Consider the following 21,700-nt stretch of genomic DNA (forward strand, 5'->3'; position numbering starts at 1 on the left):
ATGCAAACTCAGAATTAAGGGGGAAAAAGTCAAAATACAGAGTTTGCATCTCACAATTCTGATTTTTTTTCCTCAAAATTCTGATTTTACATTTCACCGTTTGTTTTTCCGCCACAGAAAAAAAGGTAATTGCATCTTTTTATTGCGCAATTCTGACATTTTCTCAGAAATGTGAGATTATATTTCACAATTCTAAACAAAAGTCTGAATTGTGAGAAAAAAGTCGCAATTACCATTTTTACTTTTTTTTATTATGTGGAATGGGGTTCAATAGTTTTGTACTTATCTATTTAACATTCTATAAATATCCTACATTGCTATGCCATTCAGTTCCTTTCTACTAAAGATTCTCTTCAAAATTCTATTCTATTTTATTTTGTTTGCATTCTTTTTTTTCTACTCTGTTCTGCTAAATATTTTATTCTGTTTAAGATATATATATATATATATATATATATATATATATATATATATTCCATTTTCTAATCTCTTCTGCTTATTATAAAAATATAATAAATATGAGCCTTACATTGACTATATTACAGTATTTTTACAGTAAATATAATATTTAAAATAAAACTTCATTAAAATTAATCAAATACTTTACCAAAAATCTAATATTTTTTTAAATACATTGAACATTATTTTAAAATAAAATCTTATATTCTATTGAAGATTCCATTTCATTCTTCTGTGTAGAGAAGAACAGAGTTAGTATGATTCTATTCTGTTCTATAGAAAAGTTATTCTACTCTATCGTGCTAAAATGTAATTATATTGTTTTGTTAAAGTTTTTGTTCTATTGTACTATAATATTCTGCTAATGATTTTATTCAGTTCTGCTAAAAAACCGATATATTATATTAAGATAAGTATTATATTTTAATCCATTAAAGATTCTTTTATTGTGTTTAAGTTTCCAAACTATTCTAATGTATAGATTAAATCTATTATTATCTGTAGTGAAGAATAGAATCCATGCTATAGATTTCATTTTGTTAATGATTTGTTCAACTGTTGTCCTATGCTACTTTAAGTATTCTGTTGTATTCTGCAAAATATTGTGTTGCTTTGTATTCTGGTCTACTCTAACCGAATCTGTAGCAGTTACTTCAAGGCGGAAGGGTTATCTACTATTCATCTGCTTCTTTATTTTATTTTTTTATTCACACAGCCTAAGATAACACTAAAATAAGCTCAGAGCACACAAATACAAAATATTTGAGTCACAGCTTCCTTTCCTAGCTTTAGTGCACTGTGGTCTGCCATAGTGGTCTAGAGAGACTGGTTTAAATTCTATACTGTGACTCCAAATCCTCAATATTCTCTTTAAATTAACTTCCTACTCCCCTGTGCATAGGAAGAGTATCTATCTGTGAGGAAGATATAATGAAGTAGTGTAGAGATAGTGGGGTTCATCATGCAGTGCACGATGAGGTTCCGGCTCTCTGCACTCAGTGACAGCAGATAAACAGCCACTGCTTGGTTCCAGCACCTCCACGGGCCCCGTCGGCATGGAGACGAACCATGCAGTGCTTTTTCTGCTGACACAGTGCTATGGTACTCGAAAAACAGAGGAGATAAGAGGGATGAAAGACAGAAATGAAGATCATTGCCAAACTAAGAATCCAGACTGCTCTTCAAAGAAAAAACTAAACAAAAAAATGACAAAAAGAGGATTTTTCCTTTGAAGTCGAGTTGAGGTGTAAATGTGTGCTCATGAAAGATTCCAGGTGAAGCGTGAAAGAGTGAGGTGTTGGAATTCCATTCTAACATTGGCGCATCTTACTGTTTGGCACTATGATAAACAGCTTGCAATATCAAAACAGAAACAACAGACAAAAAAGCGAATACAATCAATGTGAATACAGGTAAATTGGGTAAATTTTGCGTTGTTTTAAAATATGATGCAAAATGGCCCATGTCCCCAGAAAAAATACCATTTTAAATAGCTAAATTTCTCCTCTACACTATAAAAATGAAAAAATTAAGGAATATTAAAAACCATTGCATTAAATATATTAAAATAAAATATTTTAATGAAATGTCATACTAAAAGAAAAAATCATTATTAAAAATATTATTAAAAGAAATACTTTATTTTAAATATAATATAGAATAACAACATTCATATTATAGAAAAAACAACATGTATTAAATATACGGATATTAAAAAGATTTACAGTTAATATAACGTAAAAAACCCACTTATGAATATAATATTTATATAAAATACATTATAATAATTATATTAAACTTTATATGAAAAATTTTTAATTAATAAAATCTTTATATTAAATAGTAAATACATGCTATATCAAAAATGTATTAAGTATAAAAAAATAAAATATGAGCCTTATATTGACTATATTACAGTATTTTTACAGTAAATATAATATTTAAAATAAAACTTCATTAAAATTAATCAAATACTTCACCAAAAATCTAATATTTTTTTTAAATATATTGAACATTATTTTAAAATAAAATCTTCATATTAAATATCATACTAAAATAAAAACAATATTAAGAAATATTAAAAACATGTACTTTATCATAAATAGAACATTAAACACTTTATACTGAATATATCATTAAAACACAATTTTATAATAAATATTAAAACTAAAATGTTATTAAATATAATAATAATAACAATTACTGAAAAATATAATATTTTAAAAAATAATATTGAATATGATATTACATTAATCTGATATGTAAAACAAAATTTTTATTAAATATATTGAAAAAAGATACATTTATGATAAATGTAACATTTAATGTTTAAATATATTAAATATAATACTAAAAACCATCTTTGAAAAACAAAAACAAAAAACTTTATAATTTGTCCCACTTTACCTGTACTCTCCATTTTAAACAAGCTTGTTTCCTTTTTTTTTTATTCTTTTGAGTTTGATGCTAATGCAGGTGTCTTACCTTTGCTGAGAGTTCCCGAGACAAGCCTCTGAAGGGACTGAATGAGCTTTAGTACCCCCTGTCTGCAGCGGCTGGTACAGCCAGCCATGATGAGAGAGGATCCAAGGGTGCACAGACAGCCCCTACAACAGCCTAAACACTGCTTTCACCAGCGGTGCTCACAGACGAGACGTACGTCCCATACAAGCCTCTCCGTGGCCTCCAGAGTGCTTCTCACACCTCCTCTTGCTCGTCCAGTCTCACAAGAGCAGCTCTTTTAACAATGGGTTCCAAGTCCAAGAATGAGATGAGCAGGATGCCCAGACAACACACACACATACACACCTTTAGCCCACTGTCCTCACACTCACGCGCACAAACACACACAAGATGCTCACAAAGTGCCTGAACTTGTTTTCCTCTGCCTCTGTGCCAACCGTTTGAAGTATAAAAGAAGAGTTGCTGAAACAGCCGACTGCTGCTGCGAAAGTTAGAGGGGGAAAAGTTGGTGAGTGCTGCAGGCTCAAAGCTCAGGGACCGACCTGATCAATTATTAAGCATATGGCAAGAGCCCACTGCTGTGCTACACAGACTAAGAACTGCTCGGAGGAAGTTGAATGTCCATGGAGACAAAAGAGTGGCTTTCCTTTTCCTCGACGATGCTTCTCCTGGTTACGCCTCTGCTTCTCTCTTTCTCTAGTTGTATGTGTGAGTGTGTGGTGTGTGTTGTGTGGTGTTGTGGCGAGAAGTCTGGTCCGCTGCAGCGTTTCCGACTGCTCTGTGCTGCTGGACAGATCCCTGCAGCATAAAACTGAAGACTATTGCTCTCTCTCTCTCTCTCTCTCTCTCTCTCTCAGGAAGTATCTCTTACACACCTCTCTCAAACTTGCTTGTAGTAGATGAGCTAAAATATATTATAATCTATAATCTATATTATTATATTAATCTATAATATAATCTACTCCATTAGGTTAAAGAATATTTTCTATTAAAATCTCTTCTTCTACTGTATTATACTGCATCACATTATAGTAAAGATTCTGTTCTATTCTGTTGGATCTCTATTCTTCTGTTACGTTCTGCTAGATTCAATCCTATTCTGTTCCATTCTAGTAAACTTAAAGATTATATCCTATTTACTCTCATTTACATTAAATTATTATATGATATTCTGTTTTGTTTAAGATTTCATTGCATTAAAAACCTGCTTCTTCTGCTATATTTCTATTCTATTCTATTTCCTTTTGTATGTCACACTATTATGTTAAAGATCATATTTAATAAAGATCATATTCCATATGGCTCTATTTAGCTAGATTCTATTCTATTCTATTCTATTCTATTCTATTCTATTCTATTCTATTTTATTCTATTTTATTCTATTCTATTCTATTTTTATATTCTGCTACTTTCCATTATATTTTATCCTCTACTTTGTTCTATTTCATTCTATTACAAAGTCCATTCGTTGGTTTTCTGCGGGAGGAAAACGCTTAACGAGAAACTTTGCGCATTGCGTTCATATTCTGCTGTTCTGTAGCCACGGATTTGCAGGTCTTTTCTTTTTCTCCTACAGACGACTTGCAGGACCCTGTTTGTTATTGTACTTAATTAGTTTTAATCGTTTAAGCACCACAGCGTCTTGTCTCCATTGGCAATGCAAGTGACGTCGCAGGTAGCGCGATTGCAAATTACATTGTAATTTAGTTTCTTTTTTCTTGTCTTCACCACCTGGCTACTGTTGTAAAATGTTGAGAGATTTAAACAAAAAATAATCAATAAATAGAACAAAATAAAAAAGACTGCAAGTGATGTCACCTACGGAAGCGCAAGTGTCTGAGAGTGCAAGTCTGAGAGTGCAAGTGCAAGTCTGGAGCCAGACCCTTCTCAAGATTTCTGGCGCCCAGGTGTCTTTTATACAGGAGGTGTCTTTTATACTTTCTTTTATACACCTGTGTCTTTTATACTTTCTTTTATACACCTGTGTCTTTTATACTTTCTTTTATACACCTGTGCCCAGGTGTCTTTTATACTTTTATACTTTTATAAGGAGCACTCTTTTAAAGGGAGTGCTCCTAATCTCAGTTTGTTACCTGTATAAAAGACAACCTGTCCACAGAAGCAATCAATCAATCAGAATCCAAACTCTCCACCATGGCTAAGACCAAAGAGCTGTCCAAGGATGTCAGGGATGGGAATGGGTTACAAGACCATCGCCAAGCAGCTTGGTGAGAAGGTGACAACAGTTGGTGCGATTAGTGATTAGTGACAAATGGAAGAAACACAAAATAACTGTCAGTCTCCCTTGGTCTTGGGCTCCATGCAAGATCTCACCTTGTGGAGTTTCAATGATCATTAGAACGATGAAGAATCAGCCCAGAACTACACGGGAGTATCTTATCAATGATCTCGAGCTGGGACCATAGTCACCAAGAAAACAATTGGTAACACTCTACGCCGTGAAGAACTGCTCAAGAAAGCACATGTACAGGCCCGTCTGAAGTTTGCCAATGATTCAGAGGAGAACTGGGTGAAAGTGTTGTGGTCAGATGAGACCAAAATCAAGCTCTTTGGCATCGACTCAACTCGCTGTGTTTGGAGGAGGAGGAATGCTACCTATGACCCCAAGAACACCATCCCCACCGTCAAACATGGAGGTGGAAACATTATGCTTTGGGGGTGTTTTTCTGCTAAGGGGACAGGACAACTGCACCGCATCAAAGGGACGATGGACGGGGCCATGTACCGTCAGGGCCAGGGCATTGAAAATGTCAGCCTCGAAACCTTAATGACTTGGAGAGGATCTGCAAAGAGGAGTGGGACAAAATCCCTCCTGAGATGTGTGCAAACCTGGTGGCCAACTGCAAGAAAGGTCTGACCTCTGTTATTGCCAACAAGGGTTTTGCCACCAAGTACTAAATCATGATTTGCGAAGGGGCCAAATACTTATTTAACTCATTAAAATGCAAATCAATTTATTACTTTTTTGAAATGCGTTTTTCTGGATTTTTTTGTTGTTATTCTGTCTCTCACTGTTCAAATAAACCTACCATTAAAATTATAGACTGATCATTTCTTTGTCAGTGGGCAAACGTACAAAATCAGCAGGGGATCAAATACATTTTTTGTATATATACACTGTGTGTGTATATATATGTACATATGTGTGTGTGTGTGTGTGTGTGTGTGTGTGTTGTGGCGGGAGGAGCCAACGACAGACACAGTGGGCGTGGCGTCAAGCCTCGGAGAGGTTTTTATTAAACAATATATCAAAATAAAGTGTCCAAAGGGGGAAAAGTGTCCAAAATAAACGGGGATCTGGTGTCCTCGTCGTGCTGCGGGGCTGTGCAGGAGGGCAGTGTTCAGGAGGGAAGGGTCCAGGGAAGGGGCGGAGTCCGGTGGCCGCACGCGCTCCCCTCTCGGGGCCGGGAGCGAGTGGCGGCGGCGTCTCTGGCGCGGCTTCGTCCATCTTCGGGATCCCGGCACTTCTGGGGGACTCGGCGGCTCGGCATCCTAGCCCGTCAGCCGCCTAACGGGTGCGGCAGTCCTCCTCGACGCTCCCTTCCTGGACCCACGAGGACACCAGCGTGCATGCACGGGAAGAGACCGGTCTCCCGAGGAGAGGCGCGTTCGGCATTTAACGGCGGCGGTGATGAGGCTCTATTCACGTCAGGTGCGCCTCATCACACGCCGCCAGCCCTGGCTGTTTCAGCGCCCCTGCTCTCTCACACACCCACTCCTGTCGGGAGCCTGGTGAAGGGCGGCGAATATGGGACGGGGTGGTGATGATGGACAGGGGGGAGGCAGCCGACTCGTCACATTCCCCCCCCCAAGCGACATCCCCGTCCGAGGGTCGCCGCCCACGCGGGAGTGCTACCTTCCTCAACCAGGCTCCAGCGGTCGGAGTGGGCGGGGCAGGGATTCCTCTCCGGGCAACTCTCCCTCTCGCACCGCGCCGGAACCGGGACAGAGAAACCGGGTATTAGTTGTCAGCCTCAACCAGCCACAGGGTAAATGACCAATAAAAAGAACGTCACTTACCCCTTTGGTGGCTGGGAGGCTGTCCCCGTCGTTCCTCTGTCCCCGTGCGGGTTCCACGGCTTTTTGCGAGCGAGAGGGGATGACGTCATCAGATGTTGCCCAACTGCGCTGTCTAGGCTCCGCCTGCCCGCATTCTCCACCACTGTGGCGGGAGGAGCCAACGACAGACACAGTGGGCGTGGCGTCAAGCCTCGGAGAGGTTTTTATTAAACAATATATCAAAATAAAGTGTCCAAAGGGGGAAAAGTGTCCAAAATAAACGGGGATCTGGTGTCCTCGTCGTGCTGCGGGGCTGTGCAGGAGGGCAGTGTTCAGGAGGGAAGGGTCCAGGGAAGGGGCGGAGTCCGGTGGCCGCACGCGCTCCCCTCTCGGGGCCGGGAGCGAGTGGCGGCGGCGTCTCTGGCGCGGCTTCGTCCATCTTCGGGATCCCGGCACTTCTGGGGGACTCGGCGGCTCGGCATCCTAGCCCGTCAGCCGCCTAACGGGTGCGGCAGTCCTCCTCGACGCTCCCTTCCTGGACCCACAAGGACACCAGCGTGCATGCACGGGAAGAGACCGGTCTCCCGAGGAGAGGCGCGTTCGGCATTTAACGGCGGCGGTGATGAGGCTCTATTCACGTCAGGTGCGCCTCATCACACGCCGCCAGCCCTGGCTGTTTCAGCGCCCCTCCTCTCTCACACACCCACTCCTGTCGGGAGCCTGGTGAAGGGCGGCGAATATGGGACGGGGTGGTGATGATGGACAGGGGGGAGGCAGCCGACTCGTCACAGTATATATATGTATATATATATATATATATATATATATATATATAAATGTGCATATGTGTGTGTCTATATATATATATATATATATATATATATATATATATATATATATATATATGTAACTAAACATATAGATTCTTGATTTGAGAATTTCAGTAATGTATTGTTAGGTACAATATTGCTTGTTTAAAATGTAATTGGTCCCACCCCTAAATTCCCACGCACAACCCATTCCAATATCTCGCCCTCATTTATCATTCTTGCCCTGGCTGAGGGGAACCCAAAATAGGCAGACAGAAGAAGAGGAAAGTGAGAGAGAAAGAGGGAAGAGGTAATGAGAAGTGACAGCTGTGATAGATGGCAGGATGATGCTGGAGGAATGAGACAGATAAAGTTAAAAGGAAATATGAAGGAGAGATGCAATGCAAAGAGATATGCAAAGATTTGGATGAGCCACTGTCTCTCTCTTCTCCTGAGAAAAATACCCCCATAATCTCACATGTGTCTCCAATATGGTATCAGAAGTGATTTCAATAATGTCTCAGACTGTGCTCAGATGTGCCAAGATACCAAAGTCTGCAGTCAAAGGAAGAGTTCTCAATATTAAGTTTTCTTCAGTCAAAACAAACTGTGCGTTGACATCCACATATATGATATATTTTGTCAACAACTACATACATTTTCTTCTAAGGAATTTTAAAAGGCACATCTGGTAATACCACAATGAATTAGCTGAGAGCTTCTTGGAAACAACAACCCCAGAGATCTAAAAAATTACCTTTAGGCATGAAGCGACATTTTTTAATGTCATTTTAAATAAAGCGTTAACGTGATAATTGAATATTTGTTTCTTTGTTTGAATTATTTCTGCCAGTGGGAGGTTTGTAAAGGTTAGGTTTAGTACATCACCAGAGCAGATGCTTCTTATTCTATTAGACATGCTCAGAAAAGCCCTTTTATGTCCTGCATTGCATATTGCAATATTTTTGGACTGTGTGGGTGGAAGTGCAAAGTGGATAGAAAGCAAGCAAGACGGAGTGAGAGTTTTGTTTTTATTGATTAGGAGATTTACATAACCAAAGTAATAGAATCTTAACAGTCTTTAGTGTCTTGATTTGCTTTTATATTTCAGTTCTGCTTCTGCAAGATTCTGAATCTTGTATAAGCATAGATGAAAATAAAACCATTTATTATTGTGCCTAAATCAATAAAGATAGTTTCTCACATAATTATGCAGAAACATGCACATATACTGCCAACATTAAGCACTCAATATGCAACAGACATATGTAAAGCACTTCAGGTTGCTTGTGTTTGTGAAGCTTATGTTGTAAGAGAGCAGGAGGATTCACTCAAAGCAGGAGAATCAGCTCAGAACAGCTGCAGTGAGGTTCAGTCCAACAAAGATGTGCTGTAGTTCTGCAGGTCTGACATCCCCAATTCTGTTTGTCCATCACTTTGTAAACTGCTGGATGCTTTTGTTTGTGGTGCATTTAGTCGAACTGCATTTGAAGAGTCACAAATGATATATGCAGAAAAAAGCATATTGCGTATATGTAAATGAGTATGTATGTGTTCTTGCATAAGTGTTTACTGCATGCTTATTTTATGCATATTGTGTTCTTTCCTCTTTATTTGAATACATTTTGAATAGCAATACTGAAATCTCGACCAGGGCAATTGATCATAATTTAATAAAATTGCATATTAGAATAATATAGAGTAAAATAATTTATAATGAAAAAATCCATCAGTTTAATAATAAAATAAATAAAATAATAAATAATATTTGATTTTATATTTACTTTTTGGTATAAACTGCTTTGTAATGCAAACACATGACACTTAGTAACAGTAAAGTTATATATGAGAGAGAGAGAGAGTTTATATTTAGTTTTTTTATTTCTGTAAACTGCTCAATCTCATATATTTGCATGAAATAATAATAATCATAAAATATTAATTAAATCATATATAATGCTTAGACTGTATATAAAAGGTTATGAATACAAATATGTTCTCTATGTCTTCATATACACAATTGTCTTTTTGAGTAAATATATCTTGTTTTAAAAATGTTCTAAATAAAATGTTAGATTTTTTTACTGGGAAAAAAAAAAAGAATAAAAAATCTGACTACAAAAGTATATTTTGCAGTGTTAACATCTGAATACCAATTACTTCTAATTTACTTCAGTTAGTTTATGGGAGAGCGAACAAGAGAGAACATTTATGATCTAGAGAGAGTTAATATGATAAAATGAGGTAAATGAGGTAGCGGTGTGACATAAATGTAGTGTAATTTATGAAGAGAAACAATAATACATTGGGATATAATGATATAAAGCAAGACTAATTTGCACTCACAAGCCAAAATTATAAAGCTCTATGGCACCTAATGGATTACAGCCCACCACCCCTCCACTATCCTGCTACACCTGAAAATGCAGTCACTGTAAAGTAAGATACCACAGCCTCTATATAGCGCAGCGTTATATGCGCTAATGGACAGAGCATGGGTGATTTAAGTGCGTTTGATAGGTGACACGTAGCAGGTGCCAGACAGTTGTGGCACCACATCTCAGAAGCAAACTGGAAGAAGGTTTCAAACTTACAGGAAGGTACGCACCCAGTGAAATCCCAACAGAACAATGAATCCATATACTGTCAGCTAAGAATGCTATAGTGAAATATTACAATAATCTACATGACTGCAGTCCATCAGTTAATGTCTTGTGAGGTGAAAAGCTGTGTGTTTGTAAAAAACAAATCCATCAAGGCATTTTAATTTAAAATTATTGCTTCTGGCCAGAATGCAAGTTCATAATCCATAATAATGCTTCCTCCAGTTAAAAAAAAAATCCATCTCCTGTTGTCTGCTCACATCAAAATCCACTTAAAGACAAAATCCTTTTAAGACTGTTCTCAATTGTAAACAGTGTTTGATTTGTGTATATTTCTCTCCTGATTTGCTGGAGAAAGCAATATTATGGAGAGGACACATATTTTAGCTGAAAGCAATGGTTTTTAAGTTAAAAACCTCTTAATGATGGATTTGTTTATTACAAACATGCAGTTTGTGGATTATTCATATTACTTGTGGATTATGGTGTTTTTTCAGCTGTTTGGACTTTCATTCTGATGTCACCCATTCACAGCAGAGTATCCATTGGTGAGCAAGTTATGTAATGCTACATTTCTCCAAATCTGTTCTAATGAAGAAACAAACTCATCTACGTCTTGGATGGTCTGAGGGTGAGTACATTTTCATTTTGGTGAACTATTCCTTTAAACCCAAGTGTTGTTTCAACATGGTCCATGATGGCCCAGGCATGTTCATAAACCTATCTTATTTTATTTAGGATCAAGCATCTTTAGGCGATGGTTTGCTTGAGCAATGGCTACCCCATCGGAAACAGCGTAAGACTGTGATTCAGGATGCATGGACAACAATACCTGAAGAAACTTCCAGCATCTCATGGTATCACAAAGAGCACATGGCTCACAAAATACTGGGATTGGGGAAGGTAATGGCAATGCAGCATGTATCTGTTTTTTCCTTGTGTGCTGGACGAAACAGAGTGCTAAACCTGATGTCACCTGAAGTAAAAATAGGCACTATCTTCTAGATCCTGACTCGCATGCATGCCCCTGAATGAAACCATGTGACGCTGCTGTCTTTCCTCCCTCACTCTCTCTTTTCCTCTCTCTCTCCTCCTCTTTATTTTGTCTCTACACTATATAAACAATACTAAGAAACACACAATCCACTGTGCAGGCTGTTTCCACCAACCAGCTCAGAAATATCCCAGGCTTTCGGAGCTCATCAAGAGTAACAGACATAACATTTTGCTTGTTTCACTCATATTCACGCGTAGGTAATTGTTTTCTTCATGTTCCCCTCGGGAAAGGAGAAAATGTGTGCTTTAATCACACTGCTTTTCTTCACCACTCTGACCATCCACGTCCAGGAGAAATCCCTCTAGGCTCTCTCTGTCATAATCTTGCTTTCTCTCTCGCTGTGGTGGATTTTTTCCTGGTTGTTGGTCTCATGTGATTTGCATTGTTCTGGTGTTTATTATTTTGGGGGTTCTTTGGAGATATTCTGTATGAATGTTTGGCATTCCTGAATAATTAAATGAGACCTTCAGTCTAGCTTTTCTCACATTTGATCTAAAATCAGACTGGGCTAACTAAGAATATTTACATTTTACTTTTTATGAAGCTTCATTTTTTTTAATATTTTATTGTATCATGATCAGTCTTTTAATATGTACAGAGAGCCTTTATGGAACTAACGGTTTGTATTACTTGAATATTGCAGTAGAAGTGCTCCTTGAAACTCTCCAATGATTGGTCCTTTGTCTTATGTGACCCCTTACATCAGCACATTTTGGCTGCCCTTAACAGAAACCGTGAATCCATCATAGTTTCGCCCTTGCGAGCAAAATAGAGCAGTTTTACAATCATTAATTATTAAAGACTAAAAATAAGCAATAAAGATGCTGGCATAAGGAAATCTACATGAAAATCAATGCTGTGAGGTTCAAGGGCAGAGGGATTCGAGAGAGAGAAAGGTTTGGGTTAAAGTTACGTAGTGCGCAAACATTAACACTCGAACGCACAACGTAGTTATGTAACTCAAGGAGACAGACAGCTTTTAGACCACAGCGATTCATACCTCACTGGGCTGAGGACATTTTTCAGTAACTCACTCTCTTTTTCTCTGTGTCACATAGTGCTTCTTGTTGTAATATTTGGTTATGACTGTCATAACTCATCTTTTGAAAAAGAAAAGTGATGCACACAGTACTGTTAGTGTCCATGAACAACACACACACATACACACACCAACAAATCCATGTCGAGAGCACTCCCTGACTTGAGTCTGAATTCCAAGGGGAAAAACAGCTACAAAAATAACAGGATTTTCAAAATTGTGTAATTATATATTTACTAAATGCAAAGGCAAAGTTTAGCACATTTCATACACAGTGGTAATTCAACATGCTTTACATATAAAATGATTTAAAACAATCATGAAAGAAAAAAATAAATAATAATCACAACAATAAAAAACAGTTTTTTTATTTTATTTAATATGAATTAAAACAGTTAAGAATAAAAATGATTACAGTGCAATCAGTTAGGACGTAGCACAGTGCCCATTCAGTATATGCACAGCTAAACAGATGTGTTTTGAGTCTAGATTTAAATATGGCTACTGATTTAGCACATCTGACCTCTTCTTTAAGCTGGTTTCAACTGTGGGCTGCATAATAGCTTTTGAGTGAACCCTTGGTATTTCTACTTGACTTGATCCTAAAGATCTGGTCTGTTAGGTTTATATTCAGTGAGCATATCTGCAATATATTTCGGTCCTAGGCCACTTAGTGATTTATAAACGAGTGATAGTGCTTTAAAATCAATCCTAAATGTAACTGGAAGTAAGTACCTGATGACTGGTGTGATATGTTCAGATTTTCTGGTTCTAGTCAGAATCCTGGCAGCAGCGTTCTGGATGAGCTGCAGCTGTCTAATGGTCTTCTTGGGAAGGCCGGTGAGGAGACGAATTGATTAAAATTCTCTAATTTATTAACATAAATGCCATCCTAAACCATGTATGCCGTACTTTCTTCTGTAGAACACAAAACATGGTGTTATGTTTGTACTGGTTGATCTTTTAATGCAATACAGCAATTTTGTCCAGTCCATTTTTGAGTTCTGTGTGAAATTTTATCAAGTTTGACTTTTCTTCTCTGTTTTTTTGTGTTGTTGCAGTGCAAACAAAAACAATAAGCATGTGAATACCAAATCATTTGCAATTGGAACCATTTTCTGAGAGAAGTGCAAGGGTGCCGATATTTTTGGCCATGACTGTACATTACTTGTGGATTACTGTGATGTTTCTATTAGCTGTTTGGACTCTCATTCTGACGGCACCCATTTACTGCAATTCATTAATGAGCAAGTGATGTAATACTAAATTTCGCCAAATTTATTTTGATGAAGAAACAAACTCATCTACATCTTGGATGGCCTGAGGGTGAGTACATTTTCATTTTTGGTGAACTATTCCTTCAATATTGCCAAATGTTGTTCCAACATGGTGCACGATGGCCCTAGGCTAGTATCTTTAGGGAACAGTTTGCTTGAACAATGGTTACGCCATCGCAAATGATGTGAGATTGTGTATGTTTTGGGTCTGTTTTGAAGCTTAAAAGCTCCATTCCACATTCATTGTACTGCATTAAAAAAATCAACCAGTACAAACATAACACCATGTTTTGTGTTCTACAGAAGAAAGTACGGCATACATGGTTTAGAATGACATTAAGGTTAATAAATGAGAGAATTTTAATTTCTATCCCACAATAGACTCTTTTCACATTTCTGGTTTCTCCGAAACAGAAGTTGTCATTGTTGAATGAACTTCTATAGTGGTGAACAGAAATTACACCAAATATAATTTTTGCATTCCCATTTGCTCCAATGGAAAAAAAAAATTAAAACAAACAAATAAATATTTGAGTACATTGATCGGAAGAGAGAAAGATGTCAAATTTGCCTTCACTCCCACTGCTGTTGTATTAGAAACGTGCAGCAGCGTTAACTCAATTTCTGTAATTGAATGCCAAGTAAATACAACACAAAATGTACTGATATAAATGTATATTGCATTTTTTTTTTATTAAAAGATAAAAGCCATAAAAATTTACCATGTCAATAACTGTGGAAATGTGTCATCGCAGTATGTGAGAAAGGTTCATTGCTTTCATTATGTGGATCCCATCCTTATGTAAGTCAGTTTTGATCATGTAATTTTTACAAGAGCATATCTTAATTGATCCTGGAAGCTGAGCTTCACAAACCTCTCACAGTTCTCCACTAACGTCATTACTCCCTAAAACCAAGAGCAGAAATAGCGTACCATCCTCAAGAAAACATCCAGGGATGTGCTGTAGTACATACAGATGGAAAGATTGTAGAGGAGCTTAATTCAATATTTCATGAAGCATGGTCAGAAGGGGGGCATGGTTTGCATGCTTAGTGTTGTGCTTATATTCTAATTTAGGTACAAAACTGTCTGTTTTAGTCGCATCTGCACTGATTGTGAATTCCATGCTCCGTGTTTCTTTCTGTGTTTGGAAAGAGGTAATTGCTGGAGCTTTGTGTTGGGCCAGGACTCAGTGCTGTCAGTAATAATAATTTATTTAGGGTTCTGTGCTTGCACATGAAGCAGTACCAGACCTCAGACAAATGCTGCTCTCTTTCTCTGACCCTCATAGTTGGGTGAATAAAGGCTAATGATGTTAAGGACTGTTATTGAACTTAAACTGTAAAAGGTGGCAGGAGATCAAATAACTAACAACAGTCCAAATCTCACAAGGTGCACCTTGTAATAAAAGCATGTACTTTAATTTAATTGGATGAATGTTAATTATTAGATTTATGCATTCAGGTCTAATTATAGAACATAGAGTAGAGATTTTAACTTTTAAACCTGTTTCATTTGACTGTGAGAGGAAAGCACTGAGCAAGAAACAAATAAGAGGCCAGAAAGTGTATTTTAGAAGTTTAATTAATAAATTAATTTATTATAACTGAAAAACGTCTGAAGAAAGAGAAATGTTATTTACAAAAATAACATCTAGATCCTATTGTCTGTTTTTGAAAATGTTTCTAAATATGTCAGTAAAAAAATTCTATTAGAAATTTTAGTTGAAATCTTTTACATTAAAATACTATTTTACAAACTGACTGGGATGTGTTTTCCTGCTGAAACTCCTGTCTCAGTTTTGTAAGTGCAAAAGTGACTTCAGTGTTATCAGACAGACAGAATGAGGCTATACTGCCATCTGTTGGGTGTAGAGCAGCGCTACCACCCAAAGTAATTAGGGGATTTAGACAAAACCTGGATTGCTGGTGGGAAAATGACAACAACAACAACACACAACAACAACAAAAAGAGTTATTTACACGCAATCCGATACAAACGTAAAGCCGATAAAACGTAATTACATTAAAGTAAAGTAAAATAATTAGCTGTAAATTAATAATAAAGTAATTAGCTGCCGTTCAGTAAGTGAAGCAATTAACTTACTGGTGTCAACAGGTGACAGTAAGTTTACACAGAAGCAAAAGTGAAAATAATTAGGAGGGCGTTTCATCTATATACGGTGACTCGCAAGTCATTTCCTCATTAACTAGACATATCATGACGGACGACTATTATCCCAACATTATCCCATCACCCTATATAAAATGCAAAAGAGAATTGACTCGGGGGACCCCCTAGTGTTCGGGGCCCTAGGCTGCAGCCCATGTTGCCCATTAGGATAACACAGCCCTGGACATAACCGACTGTTTTTGTAACTCATGTGTGTTTTAACATAAACCTGTGTGTATTCGACAGTTTAAGTGCAATAAGACATGAAAGAGAACTTAGTTTAGTACTCACATGCCATGTGACAGTCGCTTTCTGTGTGCATGCATCAGATGTGTGCACTGAGAAAACCGTATATCAGAAGTTTAAACTTGCATGGTTTAAAACATTTACATTTAGTCATTTGGCAGACGCTTTTATCCAAAGCGACTTACAATTGGGGAATACAAAAAGCGATTCATCTTGAAGAGATCTTGAATCAGACAGAGGAAGTGCTCGTAACACCAAGTCTCAGTCATTGTTCAAATAAGTACAAGCTAGTAAGGGAGGGAGGGAGAGAAAGATAGAGGGAAAAAGTGTTTTTTTTTTTTTTTTTTTGAGTTTAGGATGAAGTCAAGTACTGCCGAAAGGGATGAGTTTTCAGCTGTTGCTTGAAGATTGACAGGGATCCAGCATTTCGGATAGGGATGGGAAGATTATTCCACCAGCCAGGAATGGTGAACGAGAATGTTCTGGAGAGTGATTTTGAGCCTCTCTGTGATGGTACTACAAGGTGTCGCTCACTAGCAGATCTCAGACTTCTGGAGGGGATGTAGGTTCGTAAAAGTGAGTGGAAGTAGGAGGGTGCTGAGCCTGTGGTCGTTCTGTATGCAAGCATCAGTGTCTTGAACTTGATGCGAGCTGCCACTGGTAGCCAGTGCAAGGAGATGAAGAGAGGTGTAACATGCGCTCTTTTGGGCTCATTGAAGATCAGTCGTGCCGCTGCATTCTGAATCATTTGTAGAGGTTTGATTGAGTTTGATGGCAGACCAGCCAGAAGAGCATTGCAGTAGTCCAGCCTAGAAACGACAAGGGCCTGGACAAGAAGTTGTGCAGCATGTTTTGTCAGAAAGGGCCTGATCTTTCTGATGTTGTGTAGTGCAAACCTGCAGGATCGAGCAGTCTTTGCAATGTGCTCTTTGAAGGTCAGCTGGTCATCAAAGATTACACCAAGATTTCTGACCGAAGTTGATGGGGTAATCATTGATGAGCCTAACTGAATCGTGAAGTCATGCTGTAGAGTCGGAGTGGCAGGGAAGACAAGAATAGAGTCTTTGCCAGGTTGAGCTGTAGGTGATGTTCTTTCATCCATGCCGAGATGTCTGCCAGACAGCCTGAGATCCGTGCAGCTACCGTTGGGTCATCTGGTTGAAAAGAGAGCTGTGTGTCATCGGCGTAGCAGTGATAGGAGAAGACATGTGCATGTATGATGGGACCCAGTGATGTAGTGTATGTGGAGAAGAGGAGGGGTCCAAGAACCGATCCCTGAGGAACTCCAGTGACCAGTTGATGTGGTTTGGATACCTCCCCTCCCCAGGCCACCCTGAAAGATCTACCGGTGAGATAGGAACGCATTATTTCAGCACGATAGACATGATAATCAAAACCAAACAGATGTTTTCTGGCAGAATATCTGAGGAAGGAGCTGTAAAGGCACAGCTCTATTCTGGAAAAGGGGCGGGGAGCAGCAGCTTATTTGCATTTAAAGATACATGCCTGAAAACAATGCGTTTATGCTTCCACTCAAAATAGGCATTTTTCAAAATGATATAATAAATGATCTGTGGGGTATTTTGAGCTGAGACTTCACATACACATTCTGGGGACACCTGAGACTTATTATTAATTAACTTTTGGACATGACTGGCAGTCACTATTAATTGAAATTAGCAAATATCCTGGAGTATATGATCCTACGCATGGCCGTAGCCAGGCTTTGAAAATTATTGATATCGGGGGTGGAGGTGTTAAATAATTGTGCTATAATAACCCCTACAAATACAACGCATTATATACACTATCAACACTTTAAAAGAGACAGACATGTAACATGTACATGTTTGTGAAATATATTTTCTATGTTTTGGAGGGATGATCATTTTTAAATCATACTGAATTGCATCAAAATTTGTTAATACTTTAATTATTATTATTATTCATGCACCAATACATATTACTGTTATAGTTTTTATGAATAACCATTGCTATATAGCTGATAACTTTGTCTAGTGCTCTTATGAATGTTTTTAGCATGATTTGTGAAAATTTAACCATACCGAATGATATAGCATAGACTTCTTGGCTAGTGTTTATTTCATTTCATTCTGTAACCTACTTGTTCTACAGATATGTGTACTAATGTTAAATGCTACTGTTTTTGACAGTGTTGATAACGTTTCTGACAGAGATAATATCATGATATTTCTTTTTTTTTGCATGTCCCTTACCGAATGTGCTGTCCTGTCAGCAATAACCTGTCCATGGGCTTTTTTGATCACTGTCACTTTAAGTGCTGGCAATGCAGTGTAGCCAGATATTGCTATTAAAATAAACATAAACCTACAAATAAAAATAAATGAACCATAATTATTTCAAAATTATTTGCAAATAAGATAAAATAAAGATAAAGCTGACCCTAAACTGTAACCTCCTACTTTATTAACTTTCTAAAGCGTCAAATTAAGTGGAAAAGACAAGTCTGAAAGCCTCGACTCTGCAGTGTCTCGCAACGATCGTTTTCATACCACGGACACTAAACATTCTTGCATACTATCAAAACTGAAATATACAATGTCATGCAGACATATGGGGAGTTTAACAACACATTAGTCATTCAGAGAACAAATGTTATGTTTGAACATGAAAAATTTACTGAGGTCCGGACCTCAGAGCTGGCTACGGGCCTGATCCTATGATGTCTAATGATGTCAGTTATGTACTGGATATATCAATGTTTTGTCCTGCCCATGTAACGGTGGCCAGCTGGAAAGATCTATGCTGTTAAACCTTACTGCCCTGATCTCAAAAGGAGCATTAGCAACTGACACTAGAGGCTGCAATCTTGTCATGTGTTGTCAAGTTTGGTGTGAGTACATGCCTTTTGTAAAGTTTGTTTCTGCCATGTGTCTTCCTGTGTAATGTCTTAACACTTCCCCCTTCTTATCTTATTATTACTTGTTACCTTAAGTTCTAATGTCTCCCCGTGTGCTTTGACTTGTGCCAAATTATTATGGCATTTTGCCTTGTGTAGGTATTGTGTCATACCCAGGCTAACTATCCCTTTGTGTGTCATACCTCAGGTTTTTTTTTTTTTTTTTTTTGCCACAAGCCCTTGACTGTTTCCCCATGTGATAGTTTTTTTTTGTTTTTTTGTTTTGAGCTTTAAATAAAGTCCATATACCACTAGCCAGAAATATTTAAGTGGGTGGGCCTACATGAAACTGGGTGGGCCAGGTCTGTAGCATATGAAAATGTCAAATTGCCAACAAAAAATACAGCACCAAGGTTCATTACACAACACTTCTAAAGCATGCATTAATATTAGTAATTTTTTTATGTTAATGTTCATTTCAAAATGTAGGCTATAGGACATCATTAACATTTAAAAGTTAACATTTAAAAAGTTAACATTGTTAACATTTGCCTGAGATGAATGGACACGGTAACAAATGTATTGCTAATGTTAGTTAATGCATTAACTAAAGTTAACTAAAGGAAGTTTATTCAAAAGCTTTACCTCAGTGTGAAACAACGGGGCTTCGCTGATGATTTCATAATCAAACGTCTCTGTCAGTTCACGCACATCGAGGACCGCAGAAATTTGTAGACGGTCCGGATTTATTGCTAAGACTTTTACTTTTTAAAGAATTGATCTGATTTATGTTTGCTTCATTAGGCTATTTTCACATTTAACTTCACAAACGCACGCATTTTACTATTATATCCTTACGTCGTAAACATAACATTGTGGGTGGGACTAACAGAAACGGACGAATCATCATTTTGACAAGGGTATGATGATATGGAAGAGGGAGAACTAAGAAACGATCTGTAATTGACCATGAAAACAAGCGTTTAATATTTTTTGATAAAGTTAGTGAAATAAAACGTTTATTATTATCGTTTAATAAATAATATCCATTTGGAAAATTACACCCTTGGAGTCAGCAAAGTAAATTTAGAAAAAAAAACTGGTTTAAAGTTTTCTGAAGGTTCCAAAACAAAATCACCTAGCAACATTACATCTTTTCACCCACTTCTTTTCTTAATCATTACTAAATTAATAATCTCAATATAGCTATTTTTAAATTTGATCTTTGTCGTTATATATAAGAACCGATGCAAAAGAGCATCAACTTGATTCAACAAAGTTAAATGGTTGGGAAAAAAAAAAGTGGGCACCCATAGGAAATGAATGAGACATACTAAAATTCAGAGCGTTTTTTTATTTGTCCAATAAAAACCAAGAAATCCAACACAATGCAGATCATACATATGCATAAATGAAAGGGTGAGCCTATACAACATCCTCAATGTGGCAAAAACACACACATATACAAATTATTTTAATTTTGTTGAATAAAAACAGTACTCACACATACAAAACCAAATAATTAAAGGGGTCATATAATACAATTTCACCTTTTAAACCTTTGTTAGTGTGTAATGTAGCTGTGGGAGCATAAACAACATCTGCAAAGTTACAAAGCTCAAAGTTCAATGCAAAGGGAGAAATAGTCTTTTACAGAATAAGCATAGCAAGGGACTACAACAAAATAATTCCGGGTTAGTGACATCATAAACCCAGATAAACCCCGCCCCCGGGAAAATGCAACAAAGGGGGCGAGGCCATGCTGCGCTGCTTTAGAGAAGAGGAGGAAAACTGGGGGGTGCACGTAAAAATTTATTCATATACTATATGAATGCGACTCTGTCTTCTAACGATTGTAATGGATTCACAAGTTTCAAAATCAATGTTCTAAAGCAGCTGTTCTCAATCCTGTTCCTCGAGTCGCCCTGCCCTTCACACTCTCTGCTCTGCATCTCTCTTCCATTCAGATCAGCTCAGCTCCAGCAATGAACTGTTCCATTTATACACTTATTTTCACATAGCTATGACAAGCGTTAAACATGGACGCGCGTGCGGTTGCCGTACTGTATTAAAGCTTTAATCGTGATAAAACTGTATATAAAAAGCTAACATAAGCAGTAGCATAATAACAGTTTATCTAAAAGTATGAGACAACAACAAACAAAAAACATAGGCCTACCATTAAAAGCGTGCTTGCACATGGTACTGTGCAATACTCTTCACTAATATAATCTATCTCAAGGGCTCAAATTGATAAGCAATATATATATGATGCAATTGTTTACAATACAATCAGAGCACATGCGCTGAGGTGCGGGGCAGGACGTTTAGACACGCACTAGTGTGTTGTGATTGGTTTAGCCAATCACAACACACTGGGCCAGCTAACCAGTCAGAGCCCATCATGTATTTCTGAGGGAGGGGCTTCATAAAAGCAGGAAATGATCAGCGCGTTTATCAGAGAAGGGACATAGTGGTGCGAAATAAAGGTAGGCTAAATTATGTGAAAAATATGCGTTTTTAACAAACGAAGCATAAACACAATCAACCCTAGAAAAGAAAACAGTCAACCACCCCTTTATTAAATGAGCCAATGACCAATAATTTTTTGTTTGTTTGTTTTTTTTTGGTGCCAATCAGTCACTGTTTACACACGCACGCACGCACGCACAC

General features: G+C 37.7%; 1 protein-coding gene across 1 annotated transcript in view; it reads right to left on the minus strand.

Annotated features, from left to right (window-relative positions):
• The window catches only part of LOC306864536 (A-type potassium channel modulatory protein KCNIP1-like), a 52,341-nt gene extending 48,637 nt beyond the window's left edge, over nt 1–3,704 (minus strand). The window contains exon 1 of the mRNA XM_079408621.1: nt 2,944–3,704. Within this exon, the coding sequence (XP_079264747.1) occupies nt 2,944–3,031 (88 nt within the window). The 5' untranslated portion in view covers nt 3,032–3,704. The remainder of the gene's footprint in view (nt 1–2,943) is intronic.
• Between the last annotated feature and the right edge of the window lie 17,996 nt (nt 3,705–21,700).

The sequence above is a fragment of the Barbus barbus genome, assembly GCF_936440315.1.
Source record: "Barbus barbus genome assembly, chromosome: 45".
NCBI classification, from domain to species: domain Eukaryota; kingdom Metazoa; phylum Chordata; class Actinopteri; order Cypriniformes; family Cyprinidae; genus Barbus; species Barbus barbus.